The following is a 26,235-nucleotide window of genomic DNA, read 5'->3' as shown; positions in this document are numbered from 1 at the left end:
AACTGTTCAGTAGTATAACAGTAGTATTTTATTCTTTAACACACCTAAATCAGGCTGGAATCCGCTGCTATTTTCATCTATCTTCAAATTAGTATAAAGTGGAGTAGGCTCTAGACCAGATCGATTGCATGGCACTGCATAGATATCAAATAGGTCTTTAAGATCCTTCCGGCTCCGAACACTGTGAAAATAGTTGACAAGTTCAATTTCTGCTCCTTTATAAATTGGAGTGAATTAAGACAATACAAAATAAGAATATATTTTACCTGAAGGATTTGAAGAGCTCTACAAACTCCACAAAAGTCATGTTACTATCAGAAACCATGAAGTTCTGAAACCCCTTCATTCCCCCTTTAACTCGGCCATGCCAGCTACTGCTGCTCCATGTGCTAAATCAGAAAGAAACTGCTGTAAGTTTAGTTACATTTAATTTACACACATTGAAACATTATGCATCACTACATTAACAGCTTATTTATAGCTCTTAATGTATGTATTATCCAATTGCTGTGTATAAGGACAGTTTGTATTTTCTTTTTTCATAGTGGTTCTTCATTTCTCGCAAGACAACAGTAAACTTTGCCAGAGCAAATAATGTAAGCACTATTCAAAACTTTCTCGTGCAGAAGAACCTGATTTAAACGGCACAAATGAAAACCTCCTCATTTTCAACTTTAACAGAAAAAAAGGCCAGCATTTCGGTAGTGCAAGCTTTAAAAGATGCGTCTTGCTGTTTATGAACATCACTGAAGATTTGCCAAGAAGGAAATTAAAAGAGATACTTTGAGAACTCCTCAAAGTTCAGTGCTTAAGAAAGGAAATAAGGTGCTGACTGGATACAGATTACCTAGCACTCAACCCTCATTATTTCCCAGCCACCTGTCTTTCCCAGGTACTTCCCCAAAACAGTCAGGAGTATTATCAGATAACTCCAAGACAGAACAAGCTGGTGCTTGTTTTAGGCTTTGTAGGAACATCTGGAGGCCACCTCCTTCTTAAAGAAACAAGGGGAACTAACTCCAGAAGTTACAGCATTTTTTAGCGTGTGTCACCTGGCCTGGCATCACGTACACCCTGCAAATGCATTAACCTATGAATTTTGCCAACAGCTTCAGTACGAGCAGATTCAACAGCTGCGACAGGAAAACAGGACCATCTTCCTGTCCACTGTCTTAAAGATATTCAGTCCTTTGAATTTTGTACTCTAAGCAGACTTTTGTTTTTTTCAAATAAACATACTATATGAGATTCCTTATTCACTCCTGGGCTGGCATGGTTGCATGCAACTGAAAACTAAATGTAATTTAAAATGTATTTAAAAATACCATCTAGTTTGGCTCATAATTTTCCATTTGTTTGGCATCACTATGGCAAGGACTGACATGCTCCACGTACTTTTAGGCTAAAACCACTCCTAACATTTTTGTGAGACAAGAAAAATAAACTATCATGAGGCAAGTCTCCTGGCTCCAGAAAGAGCCATGAGTCCAGAACAGGCCAGCAGCAGCAGATGGGCACGCTCACCACCGCATGCGATTCAGTCTCTAACAAGTAACTTGTTCTATAGTACTTCCACAGGTAATAATACATTTTTTTTAAAAATCAAAAAAATTTAAAAAAAAATAAAAAAGGAAAAAGGATGCCATGCCTCAGCCCTGTATTTCCCCCTGTTGTGTAATCAGGAGCAGTCTGGGTTGAGTATATACACATATAATACAAGAAGAAGCTCTCTTTGTAAGCTTCCACCTCTAATTTTCCATATGCTGCTGCCTATTTCCATGCCCCTCCATGCTACAAGCAGCACCAGCTCAATCCCCAAACAGCTGGGGCATATCACAGACAGACCAAAACCCAGCCAGTTCTGCATCCATACTGTGTGAAGGCAGCAGTCCCTGGACCTATATTCCCAGAACTGAACCTAAAGTTCATCCTGGTTTACTCCTAAACAGATCTAAGGAGTGAATTAACACACACATACTGTGGATGATCACAGGGCTTGCAGTAGAGGAGACAGCCAGAGAGCTATCTGATAGCTTAGATGCACTGATTACAAATGATGTACTGCATATAATTATTTCTCTTAGGATATGGGAAGACTTATAAGTACAATTCAGACACTTATAAGACATAAGGCATGAAGACTCATAAGCACAATTCAGATTCATCAAGGAAGGTAAGGCCCAGCAGTAACACTCTCACCAGTGCTCCGAGCCCCTTACTGGCTCATAAAAATTGGGGCAGAGTAATTGATAAACATTTAACTCATGATTTCCTCAGAACAAATGGGAGCACCCACAAAGCTGCATCCAGGGAGACCTCCTGCAAATTCCAGTGTAAAGGGGCTCTACTGAGCAACACTACACAGTTTCCAGACAATTCTGACATCCATCTTAGGAAAAAAACATCGTAATTTGGGGAGGCCCCCAAAGCTAAGGTATGCAGAGATCAGTACAGAAACCCAGGATTGAGAGGATTTAAGGAACATTAGCTGCGTTTCTCCTGGGAAGGCGAGTTCTCAGTTCAGCCTCTTAATCTCATTTACAGAACAACAACTATTTTGGCATACACAAAGCTAAAAGCAGATTTGCAAAACAGAAGTGATTTCCAGAGGAAGCAATGCAGTATTTCTTCACTTCATTGAACAGAAAATTACTCGAGGCCCTAAAAAAAACCAGTGAGCACAGATGCCTTACAGAGATAAATCCTACCCTGCTGGTTCTGAATAAAGATCTGAATGTGAAGAACATCGTAAGAGTTTCAGAAACAGGTGTTGAGAAGCAGGCAGCCCTCTGTGGTAGATATCCATAGGAGGCTCTATCACTCACTCCCACTGTCAAACCTAACCATTTTAAATGTGAAAAATGCCTGTGAAATAGGCAATATAAACAATTATGAGACACATGTCTCTAAAAAATAATGTTCTACCAGCAGCAGTACTGTCCTCCACTTTTTTAGCACTTGGTTCTTGCAATTTCAAGATCCATACTTATAACCACACCACAGCACTCATTATGTTAAAAAGCACTGAAGTTCTCTGTTGAGATTGTCTTCCTGTATGTCATAAAGTACTATCCACATCACTGATATATTACCAGTGTTATATTACTGTTATTATTCCTCTTGACAGAATTAATGCATTATTAGTGCATTATGTCACTGCAAAACCACAGTGTGACCCCTTGCACTGTTAGTGACTGAATAACGATAAATTTTAAAGGAGAAGAGGAAAGACTATGAGAGGAAAGTTTCAGAACTGTCCCTTCAGTTCCCTGACATTCTGCAATCATCACCAGAAACGTCAACAGAAGTAAATAATCCCCCAAAGAGAAATGACTTGTGTTGAGCAACCTCAGTAATTCATTTAACACATCTACAACTTCTCTGTTTTACTTTTCAAAATATGCAAAATATTTATAATTATGATTTGGAGATCTGGAGAAAGAATTAAACTTTGTATTTATGCAGTTTTTTGACAGCATTCCAGTCTGCTTCTGTAACAGACTTACTAACTGCAGCGTGCTGCTCAGTCACTTTTTGCAAAGTTATATCATCAGATTCATGGTATTTGAGCTCACATGTCCTATGTTGTTCTATAATGTGTTTTAGATGTCTATCAATAGGCTAATCAAATTTCTAGTGCTGTTTTTGTCAAATTTTGTAGAAGATTTTCATGTAAAACACATTTGATCATAATTACATTACAACAACAATTTTTTCCCTTTTAAATCAAAACACTGATTTTGTCCATACCTAGACTGACTCTTGCTTGAACACATTACAGGAGAGGAGACTGGTCTTGCTGGTGCAGATGTTGTAGTTGCTATATTAGGAGATCCAGATGCTGTCAGAGAGTGAGCTCTTCTTGATGACAAGGTGTTAGATGGAGACGCATTAATAACAGTACTCTGATCTATGGAGAAAACACATGTTAGCGGCACTATTATAATATCTGGCTCAATAAATATGTTTTCTTCCAAGAGACTTGCATTATAATTCATTAATGCTCAGTAAAATTCTAAAGAGACTCTAGATTTGTCCCAAGATAATCGGAAAGATATATTCTAAACAATGCCTGTATAAGCACTTGGTTTTGCCAGGAAGAAAGTGCTACTAAAACCAAATGAAAGAAGTCACCTGATTCTTCCTGCTCATCAATATCTTGAGGGTCTGAACCGCTTCTATTACGATATTCCTTACAGCTTTTTGCCTTCCGCGTTGCCATTTCATCATCAGTAGCCTCTCCACTTTCACCCTAGAAATAGTAAGCATAATAAACATTCTTCAAATACAACTTTTTTTTTCATCCTGAAGTGTTGTCTGCAACAAAACCATGAGATGAATCAGCTATTCTATATGAAACAGACTCCTGTAAAGCTGGCAAGGGCCTTTTCAGAAAAAAACATCTAAGTAGAAAAAAGACAAATTAAGCATCACAAATGATATGTGATGAAGTCTGCAAACACTGTTACCTCAGTGTAATACCACACAAAAGACAATGATCACACCTCTCTAAGGTGGTCCAGCTGATTGTGCACTATTCCACTGGTACACTGGAGTCCTAAGGAGGTGGATCTTGTCATTTTAGGACTTTTTCTACCTGCAGAGCAGAGTGTTTAGACAATGTAATGCTGGCATGTTCTGCATGCTTCTTCTCTTCTGGATACTGCTGAAAGTGGACAAGTCCAGAAAAAAGAGGACACACTTGCAGTGCTCCTGTCAGCCATGTTATATGAAACTTCATGCTACTATGAGGCAGAAGAATTCTGGTGATGTTTTGGGGAACACAAAAATGAAAAGGAGGAAAGAAAGCGAATACTACCTCCACCATCACTCTGCATGATGCTATTTTTATTATTAACACATTTAACTCTTATAACTAATCGTCCGGATCAGATTCTGTCCTCTCATTGATCTTGAAGGTCCTTTCCAACCATAATGATTCTATGATTCTATGCACTCATGCTCCAAGCATGAGAAAGAAAAATCAAAAACAAAAAAGCTAATTGAAAATAATAAGCCAAACCCCCAAAACTCCAATAAACAATTTTAAATTTATCAGCAAATGCCTTTTCCCTGGTTCAGAATACATACTTAGCTACACAAAAACTACAAGAGAGAAACAAGTCGGCCAAATAAATAACAAAACATGAACAACAAAATATTCTACCCTCATGAGTACTTTCTTCTTTTTCTTGGCTGTGCTTATTCCCAGAGTGTTGTTTCTCTGTACACTAGGTTTCTCAGTGCTTTTGGTAAGGGTTCCTGTGCTTGTGTTTCTTGCACTCCATCGCCTGCCTCCAAACAGTTCAACAGCCTGAGCCAAGGTTGGGCCTTCAAACCTTCCATCCTCCTGCAAAAATTCAAAACAATAACAAAATAAGGAGAATAACTTCCAAAGAACAGATACATTTTTTTCAATGATAGAGAGAACATCGCTACTATTTTAATGATTTTTTTTAACATTAGCAAAATATTTTGTTTGCTATTTTGTTTTGACTCTCTCAGTACTATTTCAGCATCCTATTTACAGTCATTGTTTGCTGCTTAATAAAATGCTTATTCCGAAATTCCAAATATATGAAGAACTTTGTAATATGACAAAACTTATCTTCAATATGTTGAAAACATTAGACAGAATCAGAGCATGTTACAAAGCTGGTTATCTGGCACGCATCTTTCATCTTAGCTTACTAGTAACAGGGACTAATTTTATAACATTAAGTTGTTTTTATCTTTGATTTTTTTCTTTTATTTTTGATACTATAATATTATTATCTTATTGATAATATTGATATTGAAAAACACAGCATCTTTTTACCTGGTAAAGGCTGACATACTGTTTCCGTAGCCACTGTAATCTTTGATCAGGAAAACGCCTCATTTTTCTCACAGCTTTTGACAATTCCAGCAATCCATCATAGAGCATTCTGGCAGTATATTTCGGAGCAACAAAGTGCAACAACTTATTATCAGTAGTCTGAAGTCCATAAAGTAGTGTTATACCATTTTCTTCAAGAGACATATTACAGAGTTTATTTTGAACACACACAGTGTGCATATCAATGCCAGGGTGTCCCATATACACAGCCTTTGCTGAAAACAAATCCAAAAAACCTTCCACCAATCCATTTAGTCCAGTATTGCCAAGAAACTGATATTTACCAAGCTCCGGAGGACTACTCGCCACACTCAGTTTTGCTTTAGTATTTGCAGGGCAAACCGTTGTGGGTTTTGTCCAAGTCAAAGTACTGTTGTCCGGCTGAAGTTGAAGAAAACAACGAGCTGAGAGATGTGTCTCCTGGTCGTAATGAATCACAGTTGCCCCTTGCAGCATGAATTGGTGGACATCAGCTCTTATTGATAACACGTACCAAGGAATCAGTTCTATCCCATGACAGAAAGCTTTCTGCTGCTCTTCAGTTGAAGCGGTGTCCCACTCTTTTGACTGCTCAAATATATCACTTTCAGAATCTGAAAGGTCTCCAATTATAAACCTGTACGTGAGCAGATAAGAGACTTAAGAGCTTTGTACACCTACTTTCTACCTTTTGAAACACCTGATACATGTGCTGATTTATGCTTTGATTGCTTAATATTTTTTCTGCTGGAGCTTAAATTAATAAAGACTATATAATTTGGATTTATAGGAACATCTGCAATTACATTTTTTTACAGCACATTTTATGTTATTGCAATTTTGGATTAATTAAAAGACGCTGCAACAATTAATTTTGACAGCTTTAACACTGTAATGTTATTTTCCTTGAGCTTTCCATATATTACTTTAATAATAAACAACTATAGTTTGCATCTTAAAGACAAGTGATTCGAGTTTTTATATCCACTGCACAATATGACTTTAGTTGAAGTATCAAGTACTGCACATGGAGACTTCTAGCAAGACGTAGGGGCTTGAAGACAGGACTTCTAATCTGTTTTGTTTTTAAACGATTTAATATGTGGATCTTTCAACTTGCCTCAGTTCTCTCATTACCACTTGTAAAGCAGCGATTAGAATATATACCTTTCTCAAAAGAGTGTAGCAAGAAATTTCTTGCTGATGCTTCCTTTTAGAAAGTTTATGTTAGCAAAATATCAACATCAAATGTGTCCAGCAATTAACATTTTTGAAATATTTTACTGTAATCAAAAATAGTAGATATAGAGCAACAATAGCTGAACAAATAATGGTAGTTTAGAAAGAATTTATTCCCCACTTGAGCTTCTAACTAATACATAAAATTAATGCATGTTAAATATTTCAATTAATGAACATATTATCTCAATTAATGAACATTAATGAACACGAAAAAGAGAAAACTGTTAATATACAGCAGAACTAACAGAGTTTCCTTAAGATATCTTACTATTCCAATATTTTCTTTCACATCTTTTTCTGTGTATTTTCAAGGCATATTGTCATACCACCCGCCACACTCCTTCCTTTCTCCCCAGTTCTCCCAGCTCCTGCTCTTTATCCTAGCAGCTATAAAAAAGGCAGATCCCATTGTGATGTTCATGTATAATCTCTTCTCACTAAGCTAAACAGCAAAAAATAATGTTTTTCCTCAGACTTTTAACTCACTGAGGCAGTGATTTGGACTTTCCCTCTATACCCACATATCAACTGTAATTCTTATATGAATTTATTAACTACTGAGACCTCTACTTCTCAGTCAAATTTAGCTAGAAGTGGCCAACAGGCTTAGAAGTAATTGATGGGTGGGGAGACTGATAGTCAAAGGTAGATTAACTGAATAAATCCAAACTGTAACTTTATTTCCTTAAGAAATCCACCTAAAAACAAAAATCATGTCTTATACCCTAGCTGGAATAAAACAGCTTTGAAGTTGACAAAACTTGTCACACATTTATATATTACAATATTTAACAGGACTATGCAAGGTTAAAATTTCTGAATTAAATCAAAAACCCAATGATGTTTCTCTCTCTCCTCAATGCCCTCAAAGCAACCAATCAATCAATCCATCAATCAAAAATCCTAGAAATTTTACTCTGGCACTAGATGTGCTGGAGAAGACTGGTGTAATGCAGATGGAAATGGCTGAGCTTTGTTCTTGCCTTATTGCATATTTAACAGTGCAGGTAGGCTGCAGATTTACATGTATAAGCAAGGTAAGCCAAGCACACACACAAGCATATACGGGAACATAAACTATGACACCAGCTGGCAGAAGCAATGTATCTATCAACCATCAGGAACAAACTCACAGAACTCTCTTTGCATCAGAAGTTTTCTTTACACGTGCTGTACTGAGATGCAGTGAAATGAAAAGAAAGGACAAAGGAAACATTAAAACAGATTGCAGTTTTAGGCAAGAAATTTACGCAAGAAACTCTTTTTTCTTTTTTTTTTCTGTTTCTGAGATATGACAAGCACGCTGTGCCATATATTTTTCTGCCTTTATGACCACAATACAATTATGAGATGGTACATAATTATAATTGCTTCTGTGTCTCACAGAGCTCTCAGTACAAAAATGAATAGAGGAAAGAGATGAAAGGAGAATTTCCAAAGTCTGTGTGACATTTCAGGTGAATGAATAATTTCAGAGGTATTTTCAACAAGTCACTATACTATTATAATCAGTACATACTGCACCAGAACTATTGTTAATAAAAAAAAGTGATAAACATATTTATTTCCAGTTTTGTTCAATTAAATTTTAAGCTTTCATTTCAATGTTCTATTAGATTTTTTTTTCTTGCATTTAATTCCTACTTTAAGTATAGTTGGACTTACTGCACTTCAATATAAAACATAAATAACTAATTTACCAAGAAGTGATTTCATAAAAACCTAAACAAATGGACTTCATTTTCCCCATATTAGTCTTGCATATTCAAATTCTGCTCTGCTTATCCAAATGAAATATTTATTTCCCTAGTTCATTTTCCATTTGAGATGTGAATTACAAGATGGTTTTGAAGTATATTAATTAAGAAAAATAATTTCTGGAAGAAAGCATTTAAATTGAAGTAAGTCAAGAGACAACACAAACGGACAGAAAAGTGGGACTGTCTTTCTCGGCATAATCTATTGTTCCACTGTCCAGAAGCAACTAAAGCCAGATGTGAATAATTCTATTAGAAAACATTCTTTCGGGAAATAACAATTATTTATTTGAAATGAAATTTACAATTGCAGGTTAATGAAATAAATGCATTTAGAACAGGAAGATGGTTGTTCCTTCTCGGGCAGTCACTTATTAGATTTTATGTATAAAATACTGAAATACCCTGCAAAAATCTGTTGGAGGCTTCTCAATATACAAAACTTCTGCTGCACATTATCAATGTAATAACTCTACTAGTGAAATAGGTATACTCTTTTTTGCACTACCTGATGTGCCATTTTACATGACCTCACCTCTAAATTACATAGCTGTGCCTGGTCTGAAATATACTTCGCTATTGCTATATGATCTCTATTGAAATTGCATTTTAACTCACCTAGAAAAGGCTTTATCTTTGCATAATCTGCGTGTGTGCACACACAGGTGCTTGGATAGTTACAGCCCTGCATCCACAGAGCTCAACACTGACTGAGCATCCAAATATTGACAGCTTTCCCCACAGCTGGCACCACAAGATGCTGCACAGCTTAGGCAAAGGTCAGCCCTGAAGAAGCAATGCTCTGCTGTGTGCAGGTTACTTAGTTTAAAGCAGACCCATCAATGTCTATAAGGGCTGCATTTCACTGTAGTGCAACACACTGTAACATCATGCAGTGTTAAAGTTTGAATTTACCATATTTCTCAATGGTAGGTAGTTCACAGTATACAGGATCTTCAAAAAATCTGAGATTACAGAACAGTCAGTTTTTTCAGGGTGTGCTAATAAGTGGATACCGAGGCAAAATAGTACAAGCCAGCCTGAAAATTCAGAATGTCTAATGACTTCCAAATGTTTTTTGGACTTAATTAAACAGACTCGAATGAACTTGTCCTTAAAGGCAATGTTCCTCTATGCATAAACAATAATAAACAGCCTTTATTTTAAACAGAACAGAACCTGCCTTAGCATACAGAATATTATGTTCTGAGCTCTGATAACAGATATGCCCTGGTGCTATTCCTGGTACCACAGATCGAAATTGTGATCATAACTGTGGATTTTTAAAGCTCTACATGTAAGAGGAAGGGGATTTATCCTGTTGAAAGGAAGTAATTACATCACGAGGGAAAATAAAACTATCTATCTAGAGGATTTCAAGCATTTGAGTATCAGCTACTTAGCATAAGTAGAGGGTAAAGTTTTGAATTAGAAGAGGATAAATACAAGGAAAAACGTTAAAGTCGCAACTTGTTTCTATAAATGACTTTTGGGAGAGGAAAATGAACAATGTAAAAGATAAAAAACAGAGATAAAGACAGAACAGTAAAATGTGAAACCTACTGGTACCGGTTTCTGTCCTTCAAAGAGTTTTTTCTTGAATCGCTGCCTTCACTGAGATTATCATCACCCTCTTCAGATTCCAAACTGCGATTACAACTCCGAATAGTTTGAAATATATTGTTTGCTGTTGACTCTTTTTCCGGATTATTTAAACCATCCTGGCCCACTCTTTGCAAAAAATTATCTTGTCCACTGTAATCTGAAACAAACTAAAAATAACTAAGAGATTAGTAGAGTAAGAATTAGAATACTGTGTCATCTCCTTCTCATTAGAGAAGTATTTTACAAGACTTAAGAATATTTAGCGTTATCTTTCCCATTAACATTTAATGGGATTTTATATCTTTTTTTCATACAATACAGATCAGATCACTGCACAAATCTCATGACACAAGTAACTAATTTCTGCAGATTTATTTAAAGTCCCAGTTCTAACCCTTTTCAGATAGCAGGGACATTCTTTTTCAAAACAAAGCAATAAAGCTTGATGAAATTTCTCTTTTCATATAACAGTCTAATGACTGACTTTCTGTATTCTGTTTTTAAGGGACTTAAAACCTTTCTATTACCAATGGGTAAGTGAAAGATCATAATAATCAATAGAAAGGATTTTACAGCTTTCAGAATGTGGTACTTGGATACAAATCTTAATTTTTCATACTCTTAAACTGATCTATGCATAAAAATATTAATTTTAAATCATTTTTATTACTACAGTTATTATGAGAATTAGACAAAGGTACCCCTAACTGAACTGTGAATAATCGGTTGATCTACAGAAATTTATTTAGACGCATTGCCATGTAAAATAGTAAATAATATATTAAAAAAAAAAAAACCACTGTCGTTGGATATAGATACAAATACAACCTCTTAGAAGACCAGTCCCATTTACCTCTAATGTTTCCTCCTGGGAGTTATACCGTGGACAGAGTCTGATGAGGCTTGATGCTCCATCCAGAACTTCACAAAGCTCTTTTAAAAACACACCACAGAAAGGAACTACTTTGCAGCCTGGAATATTGAGTGCCCGATTGACCACTTTCCTATACTCAGATGATGACTCATGTTGTGCCATAGCATCTTTCAGACTTCTCATAGATTCGATATCAGACTGGTCCATGAATTGCCACATTTTTAAAACTTTTCTTGACCTATTGCAAACAGAGATCAAACATCTATTAAAAAAAAATAAAGGCGCAATTTATCCAGAAGTTCAACACCTGCAGCATATCTAGTAACGGATATTATAACTGTTACTCAGAAATGAACGAAATGAAACAAACTCATTTTTACAACACTTCTGGATAGCAGACCATTTTCCCCTTTGAATTATTGAATATCAAAACTAAAGAGGAGAAGCAAGCAGTCCAAACTACATAGGACTGGAATAGCATTGGAGATTTTACTATAACCTCAGCTGCATAAGAAAAACAGGCAGGCTTTCTTAGGGTTTTAAGCTTACCATTGTCATAAAATTATAATGGCCTAAAAAGAAATAAGAAAATATTAAAGACATATTATAAGGAAAAAACACATGGTTTATTACCATTCCCTCATCTGTATTATGAATAACACATGAAGTTAGCAAAAGTAAAAAGAAAAAAAGGTTAAGATAATTTATATTGATTTTTTTCCCAAGTTAATTTGACTCTATTAAGAAGATATATGAGTCAAGATCACACTCCGACTCTAAGGCACCAACACAGATCTGCGGAGTTTTTATTGTAGATTAATATCTTTTTTTATTCAAGCAGATTTTTTTCTGACCACTCCCAGCAGAAGAATTGATGGTCCTGCCGGGGGGTGTCTCACCTTCTCAGCTGCCTGTCTACACAAAGGCAAGATCAGCCCTGGCCCCTGACATCCCTAGAACTTTGTAGAAAAGCTAACAACAAAACAGCCCTAACTCCACATTCTGCCTTTGGCCTGGAAACATTATAAATCTCCCACTAGCCTTCCTTTCTTCTCTCTCTTGTTCAGCGCAGATGAATTAGGGATAAAATTAAGCCCGTAATTTCTTTTGCATTTTCCCTCACAACTTGTACGGTGGATACATTCTGCTGAACAAGATTTTCAGCTGGTCACAGACACAGAGATGTGTTTTATATACCAAAAATGTAAACAAATAGCTCAATGAGAATCCTTATGAAACCACAAAGAGAGACAATACAAACACATTAAAGCTTTGTTACACAAACACAAAATGCAAGGAGGGTCAGAGCTAAGATACGGGAAACTTGATCTTAACTCTTGACTGCACAGCATAATTCACTGCCTGCTGAACTACACATCTAGACAAAGGCACGGCTCTTCTCCTCACCCAACCCTATACATACCTATAATTCTGCAGAAAAGTGAGCAACAAAATGTCTTTATCCCCCTACTCTTGTCCTGGTCTGGCTATGTAAGATCATTACAGAATGACACATCAATATCAGTCAATGAAAGCATATTGAAGATGGTTAAAGAAAGAGGTTCAGCTGATTGTTTTTACAATTTAAGTCTGACTACATAGAACGATACTATTATCTTACATTCTGCAGACTCCAATCCTAAGCTACAATAGTTTTGGTTGATTACAGATAGTTAAACCACAATTGCTTTCCATCTTCTTTTCTCATTTTAAACTTTCTGTTTAAAAAGTGTCTGCTTTCTAATGTAATGTATGTAGTATGTACCAAGATGAATGATGGTGTTCCCATTTGAGAAAGTATCTTTTAGCGTGTTTATTTTTTCCAAGAGGATCATTAGGATGTCACAGGGTGACTGATTTAGCTCACTGTTCTTCAGAGAGGTCTGCTTAACAGAAGCTGCAATGTAATCTCCCACCAAAACATCATTCAACAACAGAGTTGCCAGTACCTTAGCCCTGCCAAAAATTCCATGACAGCATTGTAGTTGCCCATATTCCAGCAGCACTTTGCCACATGTACTAAATATGAGAAGACTTCTCGTTTCTCCTCCATAGAACCTGCAGTCAGGATCAGCCAGGTAACCCATGAGCTCACCTGGTAAAACAAAATGGACAAGGACAATCAGCCAAAGTAATAGCATTTGCAACATGCAGTCTGCAAAACTGCAAATTTTCATGCAGTTTTTTCCTTCCATCCCAAGAGTATCTGTGAAAATTTTGCTCACACACACAGCAGAATCATATCTGCATCAGAAATGATCTTGCACACAGACATTCACACATTCCTATACTTGAATGACTAACTAGTCTAAAAATCATAGAATATAATCATAGAATCAGAGAATCATAGAATCATAAGAAAATACTTACTTCAAACAAAATCTATTATATATGACTATCTAGTATTCTGAATATACATTCAGATCACTAAAGAAGATGGGTTGCTTAAGTTTATGTTGATTTCTAAAGCTGCCAGAGAGATCTGCAGTGCCAATTCTCATTAACATAATTTAAACTCAGGGCTCATACTAAAGTAAACTAAGTAATCCTTGCTCTTAAAACAGGGAGAACGAAAGTTGATAAATTACAATTTCTGGTTTTGCTTAAGCTCACTGAACTGATGTTTTACTTAATGCATAAATTTGCTGAGATGCATATAGGAATGCACCAAACATTAAATATAATTCATGTCATCTACATACCAGAACGTGAAGTATAAACCTCTCACATTGCCAAGTGTGACCACACTGCCAACTTTTGTCTGATGATTAATTAATGACAGAATCAGAAATCAACTTAATACATGATTCTGTTCATATCCCTCCCCCCAAAAAAACACTTCACCAGTGTGCAAAATTTCTTTCAAGTTTATGTTCCCACAACATCCATAAGAAGTTTGGATGGAAAAATGGAAATCTAATTTAGACCAACTGCTCCTTTTAACAAAATGATTCCCTGGGGATTTATATTTGCCATTGTATAAACACTTATGAAGCAATAAATGTAATTATTGTACTGATACTGAGTTCCATTCTTTGGTCCTGAAGGATTCAAGTGTTTACAAACACTACTGGTGTGAGGAAAGGCTTATAAAAATTAGAAAATGTTAGCATTTCCTGGGGAATAGCCCATTTTATTTTAAATAACAAGGGGAAGAATTAAAATAAAAATGTGTTAGTACTAATTGAAAGAAAAAAAAATAGTAAAAGACACGGAGTTTCTATTTATGCAAGTCTTCATAGAGCCAGTGTTCCAAACTTCTCATTCCTGTGGGAGAACAGTGAAAGAAAACAAACAAAAAGTTGCTCTTTAATCTTTCTGATGCCCAAATATATCAAGAACGAAAAATCACGACTGAAAAAACATTTAAACGAGACAATAAGCTATAGCTGCAATATGTATGCGTGTATGCAACAAGAGTTAAATTTTCAAGACTGAATTCTTAAAGAAATGAGGCTGTAAAATCATTGTGTGTCTCATCCTGGAGCACCTCCCTCGGGAGCGAGTCCCACACACATGTGGTTACTCTGATGAGATGAGAAGCTCAGGACACAAAGGATCTTCTGAAAGAAGGTTCAGTCTGCTCTAGCGATCATGAATCAGCTTGGTATGGAAGACATGGCTGTAAGAAATGATCTGCAGGTCTAGCAGACAATGACAAGGAAAACAGTTAGCTAGGGTCTTTTTTATATATATATATATATAAATATATATATATATATATATATATATATAAATATAAAATAAACATCCAATAAAAGACCTAGCAGGAACAGATATCCCATACAGAGCTGTCAGCAAAGACAGAATAAATAATACCAGAGTCTGATACTGAATGCAGTAAAACTGCTCAGGAAGTTTTCCCAATCACAGTCTTTATGAGGATAGTGAAGCCAAACACAAGATATGGTTGGGTAATACAAACTATTTTTCATTTCTGGCTGCCCTACATAACACATATCTAATCACCTTACCAGCTCTGAATGACAACTTACACTGACATGAAATTTTATGCCAAGAACTTCATTGGTTATTCCTAGAACATAAAAACTAAATCTTCCAAGAACAGTTTAGATGAAGAGCATCAAGGCATGGAGAAATAGAGATAACTGCTGCACTGCACAGGGCTCAGATGAGGGCAAATACAAAGTAAGTTGAAATAAGGTAAAAGACTCAGAAATTGTGAAACAAAATAGCAAAATTCATAAGCCAAAACTGGCATAAATTTCGCATGCTGGAATAAAATTTCAGATTTTTTTAATAGTATTTTTACTTGCCAGGAACTGTTCTGTTAGAAAAAATAAATGCTAAACATGCAGTCTCACAGAAATAAAATATTTGCTTCATTTGAAACATCAAGCATTGTAATGACAATGTGACAGATATGCGTTTCAGCATTTTATAGGATAAAATGTAAACAGACCTGTTTTAATCTAAGGTAGTAAGGAAGAACTGGGAAAACAGTATCAAAATTGATGAAGAACATTCAAAAGCAATTGAATTCAGATTCCCCACTAAGAAGCACCCTTGAAACTAGGACAGTCAGTTGCTGAAATTTTATTTAATAGAGAGCTTAGAATTGCTATAAACAGTTATGATGAACTCTTACAAATACTCTGTAAAAGCAAACAGAAAATGATAAAGGTCAGCATGAAGAAGTCTTTGCAGCCCTGAGATGGCATATGTATATATAAGAGCAAAATATGGGGACAAGAGCAAAAAAAGGCAGCAGTCTCCCATGAAGCTGATCCTCCCTCCTTCTGCTGAACAGGAATTATAGGAAGGGCAGAGGCTCTTTTTTAAATCTTTCACTACGAAGGAAGGAAAAATAGCATGTGAATCTCTTTCTTTGTATGAAACAGGGCAAAGGAAGATCTAACGGCGCAGGCAGAATTAAAAGACAGAACCGAGCATCAGAGGATGCTACTACTCACCACCTAAGGAACATGCCTGCTTTGCTTTAGAAACTTACTTCCAAATGACCTTATTTTCTGGTTCTCTGACATTAGAAAAAGGTCAAGGAGCACATTGTGATATTTCAGTCAGATGCAGTTAGTGGAAAATTTCATTCATACTATTTTATGTGTTAATGAATTTAGGAATGATATAGAAGTGTTACTCTGCATATTTATAGGCATGTTCTTTGTGCACCCCTGCTGGGGATGCATTATTTTCTTCTGCCCTGTCTTCAGCTTAAAGTCTTTTCATGTCATATTTAGCACTATGCAGGAGTATAAACTGACCTTTCTGGTGTTTCTGAATAGCATCGTCTCCCTATGAAAATTTTCTACGAATTAAGAGCACTGTTAGCTGATTAGTCTGAAAGTATCATTCTTTTCCCCAGATGGGAGGATTATGGACTTCTCAAAAAGTGTATCAACTTGGAAAAAAGATTTCCTAGAAGCTGTGAAGATTGTACTTTTTATGCAAGTTTCATCAGTCTGCAATTCAAACAGAGATCACTACAAGGCAATAGCTCTGTCACAGAGGAGGTAACACAGGAAAGGTGCTGGGAACAAGGGCTATGTTTCAGGGAGGGTTTTGCTGACTGCTGTGCCTAATGTTTGCAACAACAACCCTACTCCTAACTTTTTTAGCAAAGACAACTGGAAAGGGAAGAGAATTCATTTGGATAACAGAGCTGAGGGGGCACTTCCCCAAAATTAAATGTCGTCCAAGAGCCAAGCAGGAAAAAAACAAACAAACAAACAAAAAAAACACAAACAGAATAAGCCAAATAAGTAATTACCTGTTCAAAGTGCAATGGGGAATGCACCACTAAAATCAAGGTAGTTGAAATGACTGAGTTGTTTAGGAAACATCATGTATGACAATTTACAGGAAACTTAAGTATATTAATTGAGACATATAAAGAATAACCAGTACTCAATAAACGTATTCTTATACGACTTATTCATCAGCCCAGGATACATTCTCAAATATACTCCTCTGACATCACTGACATTTCTCAAATTACTGTATAGCTCCCTGCATCCCCAAAAGCCCTGAAAATGGACATACTACATTTTAGCTGCCTGGCATACATAAAGCTCCCTTTGCACAGATGGTATCTAAGAACTAGGGAGCATTTTAGGATCTTCATTTGAATGCCAGTCCAGAAGGGAGATTCCTCAGACATTGTCTGGGCACACTCGAGCTCAATGCAGCTCACACAAAAAAAAGAACAAATCTGCATTTCTTGATGACTACAGAAATCACTGTAAGTCATACTCAAAACTCTAACCCGTAATTTAGGCTTATATTACTATGCTCAAAGTTTTAAGATAAGTTCAAGTTAAACATTGCTAATGCATTTAAAAAAAAAGAGCAAAATTGTAACTCAGCAATAACCCTCCAATACCGTATGCTGTGAACATTTTTAAGTCAGCGACTAACTCTCATTCAAGGCTTCAACTTGTTTAATCTGGAAATTTTCACAAAGATAGCAATGATAAAATTTTACTGAGGACAAACTTTCTCATTTCAGGATGTGACACTCCCAGAAGACTCTGGATATTTCTGTTCTGCTTTTCAGAATTTTCTTTTCATTGGTGTTTTTTTAAAAAGCAAATTAAATAGACAAAAAAAAACTCCTATAAATCAATTATTAGAATTAATACCAATACTTTATTTTTTAAGTTTACAACATTTTATTAATGAAAAGTAAAACAAAGCCTCCCTAATCCTTTAACTCTGAGGAATTTATATCAATCAAACAATTACATAACCCCTATGTTTTTGATGACATAATCACTGAAATCCAATTTAAAGCCAGTCCTCTATACTGTTATAGTATGACACAGGCAAAAAAAACCTCCCAATTCGATATTGGCAAGATATGGCTCATTAGTAAAGGCAGCTGAGCATCAGTAACGTGGTATGAGGACTTTGTGATGGGACATAAAAGAAACATTCAAGATTGACCTTAATGAGCAAGCTATGACTCATAACCTCAAAGGCTTTACAACTGACCATTTACATTTACACGACCATTTATCACTTAGTCTATAGGAATCCTGTCTTGTACAGGATGAAATGATATTTGATGCAGGCTGAATTAAAAAACATATCCCTAAATGTGACATGGAATTTTTTTATTCCTCTAATACTCATCTAATTATCATTCATATATATCTAGCATTATCTATTATCCTTAATACAACTGCCAGAGAAGGCACTACCTGAATCTTTCGGCATGGGAATTAATTTATTGTTTATTTTTTATAAGAATAAAAATGCGGAGGTGCAAGTTAGGGAGAAAACTAGTCACAATCTCCACCTGTACAGCACAATGTTCTCCCTGTCATCTGCAATGGTTTGCACTCATTCCCCCAGCTCTTATGTTTATAAGGCTTTTAAAGCAATTCCCAAGCTACATACTTGAGCATGGAAGAAATGATGCCTTCTATTTTTATAATACATTTTTTAGCCATTTCATAATACTTAAGAGATATAGCTTTCAGAGTAAAATTACTAAATGCAGTTGACTACCTGAAGTTTAATATTTACCACTGTTAATAACTGAAATAAAATGTTTTGGCTTACTACAAAATAACATTATTGTATATACCCTCCCTAATACCTAATGTATAAAAATTAACTACAAGTATCCTTTCATAGTATAAGCACTATACTGAAGCGAGGAAGAAAATTTATTTTTCAGTTATCCAAAGGACAAGCATAACAGTCTGTAGCCCTTTTAACCAAACTATTCTGTTTTTAAAGATTTTGACCGATAAAAGCAGCATTAGCAATAGGACTAATTAGCTAGTTAACATGAGTTTGTGTTCCTTTGTTCAGCTAACTGTGCACAAACCCATCAATGCATAGTGGTGAATATATAAAATTACACCATATAACATAACTGTTTTACTTTAAAAAGGTTTCATTAAAGTTTTTCATTAAAATTATTTAAGTATTATATGCTACAAAAATTCCAGTTGCATTTTTAAGCTGAGTATTTTAAAATTGCGTATCTTATGAACAGATGGTTCACTTTACATGCTTGAGTGAAATTATATAACCTTACAAAGAACATTTACCATTTAAAATCTGATTAAACACTATTCCAAACAAGGACTGGAAAGAGTTTGATATTTGCACAAACATGATATTTGAAAAAGTATTATGCAAACCCATTTAGGCATTGCAAAAAAATTCTGAACTAAGAGACAGAGTGAAATATTTATTTACATTCCATTATTTCAGTAAAATGATATGTCCCCGTTTTGCTAGTAAGAGTTTAAGTTTATTTTGAATAACAATGAAAAAAATGTACAAATTTAAACCATTAAAAATAAAACTATCATTATCATTTAGTTTGTCAAATAGCCAGACTTTTTATTAATTATACTGAATATAAAAATGACCTAGTGAATGATGAAGGCACCACAAATATAGTGCTATACTGCAGTAGATCAGAAAGGCTGCCTTACTAGCTTATTTTGGGGTAAATTATTTAAAAAAAAAAAAAATCACCTTATGTACTGAACATCTCATTTGGAATTTGTAGCTCCAAAGTGGGATAAAGTTCAGGCTGCTCTTTTTAATTATGTGAAACAAGTTTCAGTGCAAGTTGTTACACTTGTTGAATATATCCAGCTCAGGAGGAAATATTAAAAGCTTCATTTTGTTTTATTTTTTTTATTGTTTTCCTTTTTCCTGAAGCTGTGGCCAAAAGCTTCAAGCTATAAAATGGACTCTTCATATTTATGTAAGGCAATATTTGAAATTATTTTAAGTGTTTGTAAACAGATATATATTTCAACACACATATTCAAGTTGTATTTCTGTGGTTGCTTTGATGCAGAGAGGTAGAAGAGACTGGAAGAGAATACAAGCCATAGATAAGCAAGAATCTGCAAAATCAAGGATACAGAAAGAGAAACAGGTGCCTAAGAATACTCTGGAATAACTGTGGGAATTTCATAAAGGTAAGACACTGAGTAAGGACCACATTGCATATAGAGTGTCCTCACTGTGGACAAGCCCATGAATGGGACAGCTGAAAAAGGAAGAAATCACAATAACATAGAGGAATCAGAAAGAAGAACTAAATGAAGAAGAGAAACGCAGAGTTTGCAACAAATAAAGATAGAAAAGCTCCTAAAACTCACATAGGTACAATTTTCCTAGTCCCTTCCCTGCTATCAATGATCTGCTACCTCTGCAGGGTCTCCTAAGTATTTTGTCCTACAGCTTTTATACATCCATGAAATTTAAACATCTGGTATCTGAAAATTGGTAACATTGATTCAAAAACAACTAATCTTTATTTAACTTTGAAAGGGTTTTTTCTCTTGGCATGTTTCATTGTTTCTGGAAAGCCCCCTTAAAGACATGGAGATAAGCAACTGATCTACTCCTCAGCCATTTCTTCAGACATTTCCATACCCTGTCAAGTTTTTTCAATGGCACCAAATACACCCTCCTCCTCTCCTTCTTGTAGTTTGCCACACTTTCTTGAGTCTTTTTAGTTCTTTTAAAAATATGTATAAATTCATATTTCCCTGTGAAATCCCATGGCTTTTATAGTACAATGGACAGGCATCTGAGAACTTGGGTCTCTACCACAGTAGGAAAGTGTACGACTATTATGTACAATACTACACTAACGAAAGTGTACGACTATTAGCACAGTCGTAGAGAATCCAAAAGCCTCAACATAAAAACAGTACTTGAAAAATAAATGTTACTATATTTCACTCATTTCCTATCTCTTTAAGTGCTAATTCATGATCAGTCTTTATTTATTTTTATTAATAGGAAAGAGTATCTGTCTTTAACTTGATCCACTGCCTTAGTTTCACAAGGTCCTAAGATAAATTTGATATTAATAGAAGCAAATGAAATATCAGATGTGTCCAGCTGATAGGGACACATTGTGCCCAAGTCTCCACTACCATACAACTGCAAATTAAATCAAAAATTTTAAGATTATGGATTTTATTTATAGGTGGTCATACTAAATGGTCATACCCAAACTTTTCATACAAAATAAAAAACAAATAGAAAAACACCCTATAAATTATCAGTCTACACACTGCACAGGCTATGTCACAGGCCCACATTTTTTCTTCTCAAATACATCTATCTGCTTTAGCAACACATTTATCAGTGATACCATGCACCCTTAAAACATACTCAAAAGACTCCCCTTTTCCAAAATAAAGATTTGAACAGATGTTTATTTCTACACTGCAACACTACTAAGTTTGGATTTCTACACTTAAAAATACAGGATAATTCATTATTTAAAGGAGGCTTCCTAAGTGTCTTGTGGCAATAAAAATAGAATTTGGGACAAACTTAGAATTCTATCAGAATATTAGGTAGTCAGCTACTATAGGAAATTTGAAACAAATGCATTCGCTGTGCCCCAAACCATGTTTTCTTCAAAATGTTTATACTATTATTAACAGATAAGGAAATATATAATCCATAGGAACAAGATGTACAGAAGGAACAGAATTTTATGATAAAAGGCTAAAGAGATCTAACTCCCTTTCTCTGAGATCATTTTAAATCTTGGGCTGTTGCAAGAAAAAGTTGAAAGAAAATACAAATGATCCAATTTACCCATATTGAAGTAAAAAAAAAAAAAAAAGTCCACTTCTCCAGTTTTCCTTTAAATATTCCCTGTAATGGTGCATTTTTGGTTAAATTTTATATATAAAACAGAGACAAGAACATAAGCATGATGACAGCTGAGATTAGCAATCTGCCATCATACAAAACTAGGGTGATCACTGGATCAGTGAAATTTAAAAATCTCTTTGCATTCTAAAAGCACGACAGTTAAACTTTTTCCTACATTTAACTTAACTTCTCCTTATACATTGTATATTTGTTAAATCTCATATGAATTTCAGGATTAAGGAAAGACTAAAGAAAGGTCAACTTAATTCTAGCATTATTAAAGAACATTTCCAATAGACAGCGTTTCAGTTACAGCTACATTTAGATGTCTAAGGTAATGCACTCATTGCCTAAGGAGCAGTATGTGTAGGTGAAAACAACATCATTTTCTCCATTTCTTCTAAATCTGACAAAATTTTCATGTCACAATATTGTATTACTCAGCTTAAGGCTGACAAACCATCATCAACTCTTTCTGCCTGATAACGCTTTTTCCCAAACCTCCCCAGTCTCCACTGAGGTCTAAATGCCTTCATTATGTTAAGCAACATCAATCCTTTCTAATTAGTATAGGCTAAACAAGTAAAGGTGAATAGAAAGTATTCATACTGTGTTATGTGCACCTTACCAGTGCCATCAGTTAAATAATTTACAGCTAGAAAAGAACAGTAACAGCAAATTTATTTTGTGTATGGGGAATCAAGTGATGCTTCCCCATACCTACTGCTTGACCTTGCTCTCTGTCATCAATGGTAGTTTGCAAATTCAGTAATGAACAGGGGATCTGGGTGTTCTTGGAATTTAGATAAGAAATAGTACAAACAAAATTTACCTCACTGAGACCAAACTTTTCCCTACTTTTCAGTAATATTTCAGAATAAACTTCATTAGTCTATTTCATTAATACTCTAGCAACACTCATACAAGCTTCCATAAAAAGTCAGTATTTGGTCCACTAAAAAACTTCAGTTCCTTTGTTTCACAATACAGCAGCTATGGACTTATAAAACTGTTATAAGCAGGTGTCCCCAGTTATACATATCAGAAAAATAATCGAAAAGCAGATTGCTGTATGAAAAATATACTTGAGTTGCTCATTGAAAAGAACAATGGCATGAAATAGTTTTCTCCCACTCTGTATCAGAAGCTGTCGTTTTGAAATTCATTCTGGCTCCCACAGTATAAATACACTTCAGTATTTCTATAAGCAATGCCAAAAAATCAGCAAGCGCTCACTCACTGACTTCTGCCAACAAAAGCATGACTCTTCACACAAGAATTTTCTTGCCATTTATAAACAAAGACATTCAGAGAGCCCACGCGGGTGACTGGCTATATACTCCACCATAAGATAAAGCAGACAGCAAGATAATGATTTATTACAAGCAGCAAATATGGTACAATAATTCTGTTTAAACATGCAACACTTAAGCTAAGCAAAAAAAAAAAAAAAGAATTATGTTTAGGATATTTAGGATAATATACTATTATATATGCACCAGATCTGCAGGAATTAATTTAAATCATATGAAAGATGATCCTGTAAGCATTACCAGAAAAGTATTGTTAGATTATAAAAACTGTAAATCACACACTAAAAAAATATTTTACCAAGAAATAACTTTAAAATTAAACTTCACTTTTGTAAACAATAATCTCAGTCTGATGACTTTTCCACAATGACTTGCTCTTCAATTTTGTGACTATTCCAAGTGTCAGCACACAGGAAGGTCCTCTAATTTGTACATTTGACTGCAACCATCCCCACAGACAGCTCTGGCCCCGAGCCCCATGAGACCAGGCGAGAGCTCAACCGCTTCACCTTGTGCCCCTGCCCTCACTGCAGTGACCACCATGGAAAAAGCTCATGGGAAAGGGGGAACGCTCCTCGTTCTAGCTGCATCACAGACCACATTCTTCTCTGGCTAAGTACCAGATACAATGGGAAATGACAAGTATTTTTTAATAAATACAGTAACTGGAGCTAATTTAAATGATTTTAAGGCTCTGTCTTAAAAAAAATGCATTTTAAATTTTTCTTATATACTTGCTCCCATAATATAATGAAGTGAGAGAAACTCCTGTATTTTTGTAATATGCAAGGTAGAGGTGGAGGAGAGGTCCAAATTGTTGAGTCGTTCCTTGATCAATTTTCTGTTATACTCATCAGGAGATCATGTGAATAAAAAGTGGTAAAAATCAAGGAAAATCTTATTAAAAAATCAGGATTTGGCTAGTGGAAATATGTCCTGTCAAATGACACTTCTTGCATAACAACATTCAAGAAGCACAAAGTTAATAAATGAATAAATAGTCTCCATTAGTTATATTATTCAGAAACATCTAGTTTCTATGCTGATTCCTATGCTTATCCTACAAAATCCAAAGCAAATAAACAAACCTCCATCTCCTGAACAAAATAAAAAATGACTGAAAATATACCCATGCTGTCAATAAAAAGATAAGAAAGACAAGTCTGTAATATTCTTCTTCCTGTTTGCTTTGCAATGTGCAAGAAAAACTTAGGCTGCAAATTTCTAAACTCACTGAGCAAAATCAGTCACATAACTCCCATTTAATTCAGTGGAAGCTATTTAGCTAACTCCTTCATGCTATGATTTGTTTATGGTTAAATTCTGCTATTAAAGAAAATAACTAACCTGCAAATTACATCAAATAGGTAATAAACCTCATAAAAAAGTAAATAAATGATTTGTCTTACCTCATTAAACCTTGTCACAAGATCTTCCACGGCATTATGTTCATCATTTTGAGAAAGAATAGTAGCAGATATGGAAGCTTTAATACTCGAAAGCTTGCTTTGACATTCAGCGTTACCCAAGTCCCTGGTTAAAAAGCAGAGGTAGTCAATGGGCAGGACTTTGCGGTAGAGCTCCTGTTCCTGCTCAGTCAGTATGCTGGCAACCTCCTCTGGGAACTGAATGAGGTGCTGGAGTTCGATCAGCTCTTTACTGATACCAGCCACGTTGGAGGGAAGGACACTGGAACCAGCCATAGATGTACACGCTTGACGTTCTAAAACAAAACAAATCAAAATTTTATTAGGTTTCGCCTTTAACCCGTGGACTGGTGGAATGGTGTGAAATTAAGACAACTTCTTTTTGTTCTTTTATTTTATTCATTCACTTAGTCAGCACTACAGTATTTCATAATTATTTTATATTGCAACAATCTAATACATTATTTTAGTTGGGAACTTTCCATATGTGTCTATAAAGAAACATCTGATGTTAGTTATTTTGCTGGTAACTAGAGCATCTGAGCTGTTAAGCTACCTGACAAAATGTGCTGGCTTCCTGACTTTCCCGAACACTTGCATTAGTCACCAGTCTTGTCCTAACCTTGAATAAAACAATCCTTTGGGCAAGGTGTTAACTCTACTTAGTTTCCATGTAGAGACCATGGCAACAAAGGGTTTTGGGACTTGACTGGGCCATCGGGACCCTCCTGTCAAAAAATAATGCATACTGATCAAGAGCGGTCAGCGTTTTTTTTTTTTTTTTAATATTCCTCTTGGTAGAACACATGATTCATATGAGCTCAGTGCATTTTTGAAAATAAATATCCAAAGATACAAAAACATTTCCCATTCCTTGGGGAAAACGCATGTATTTGGAAAAATGCACGTTTTATCCATTGCTACAAAGGAGATTCAGAGTAGTTTTGTAATATCCTAGCAGTGATATCCCTTGAAATTTAAAACTTTTCCTAAGAAGGAAGAAGCCAAGCTTTGTAAGACCTTGTGGTAATCCTGAAATATCAACACAATGATTCCAAAATAGTATGAGTTGTCTCACTAGATAAGCTTAGAATGGGTACAGTGAACAATATTTTTTAAAAAACACAGTCATAATAGTATATTTTGTACTCTTCTCCCTTCTCAAAAAAAAGAGTTTATATATACATACACACATGTATACACATACGTACACATATACACACATATGTATATGCGTGTGTGTGTTTCTTCACATAATACCTTTGGAGTTCTTTGCACACACAATGGAGTTACACTCTAGACCTATCTTTCACTTCAAACTTTTTTTCTTCTAGCAATAAACTCTTCTTTCATATAGTGGACAAGTATTCTTTCCATTTTCCATAAAAAAAAAAAGTGATTACAATTCACTTCCTTATAACAAACATAAGACATGCTACATGAGGTTTCCCTTAAATGTATTCCTTACATGCAAACTCTATTTAGTGTGAAGTTGAGATAGAAAACAACCTTCTTTTAATTT

At 35.2% G+C, this 26,235-nt stretch overlaps 1 protein-coding gene across 1 annotated transcript in view; it reads right to left on the bottom strand.

The window, feature by feature from the left end:
* Positions 1 to 26,235, bottom strand: part of PLCE1 (phospholipase C epsilon 1) — a 110,758-nt gene that overhangs the window by 24,875 nt on the left and 59,648 nt on the right. Inside the window, exons 3-12 of the mRNA XM_010211371.2 lie at positions 24,696 to 25,009; positions 13,285 to 13,430; positions 11,315 to 11,573; positions 10,420 to 10,628; positions 5,819 to 6,494; positions 5,168 to 5,350; positions 4,135 to 4,252; positions 3,751 to 3,910; positions 267 to 389; positions 45 to 181 (exon numbers count right to left, since the gene is read on the bottom strand). Of these exons, the coding sequence (XP_010209673.2) occupies positions 45 to 181; positions 267 to 389; positions 3,751 to 3,910; positions 4,135 to 4,252; positions 5,168 to 5,350; positions 5,819 to 6,494; positions 10,420 to 10,628; positions 11,315 to 11,573; positions 13,285 to 13,430; positions 24,696 to 25,009 (2,325 nt within the window). The remainder of the gene's footprint in view (positions 1 to 44; positions 182 to 266; positions 390 to 3,750; positions 3,911 to 4,134; positions 4,253 to 5,167; positions 5,351 to 5,818; positions 6,495 to 10,419; positions 10,629 to 11,314; positions 11,574 to 13,284; positions 13,431 to 24,695; positions 25,010 to 26,235) is intronic.

This window comes from Tinamus guttatus, unplaced genomic scaffold (assembly GCF_059628265.1).
Source record: "Tinamus guttatus ecotype Peru unplaced genomic scaffold, ASM5962826v1 Tinamus_guttatus_pri_ptg000314l, whole genome shotgun sequence".
NCBI classification, from domain to species: Eukaryota; Metazoa; Chordata; class Aves; order Tinamiformes; family Tinamidae; genus Tinamus; species Tinamus guttatus.
Note: the sequence above shows the minus strand (reverse complement) of the source record. Positions and strands in the feature narration are given on the sequence as shown.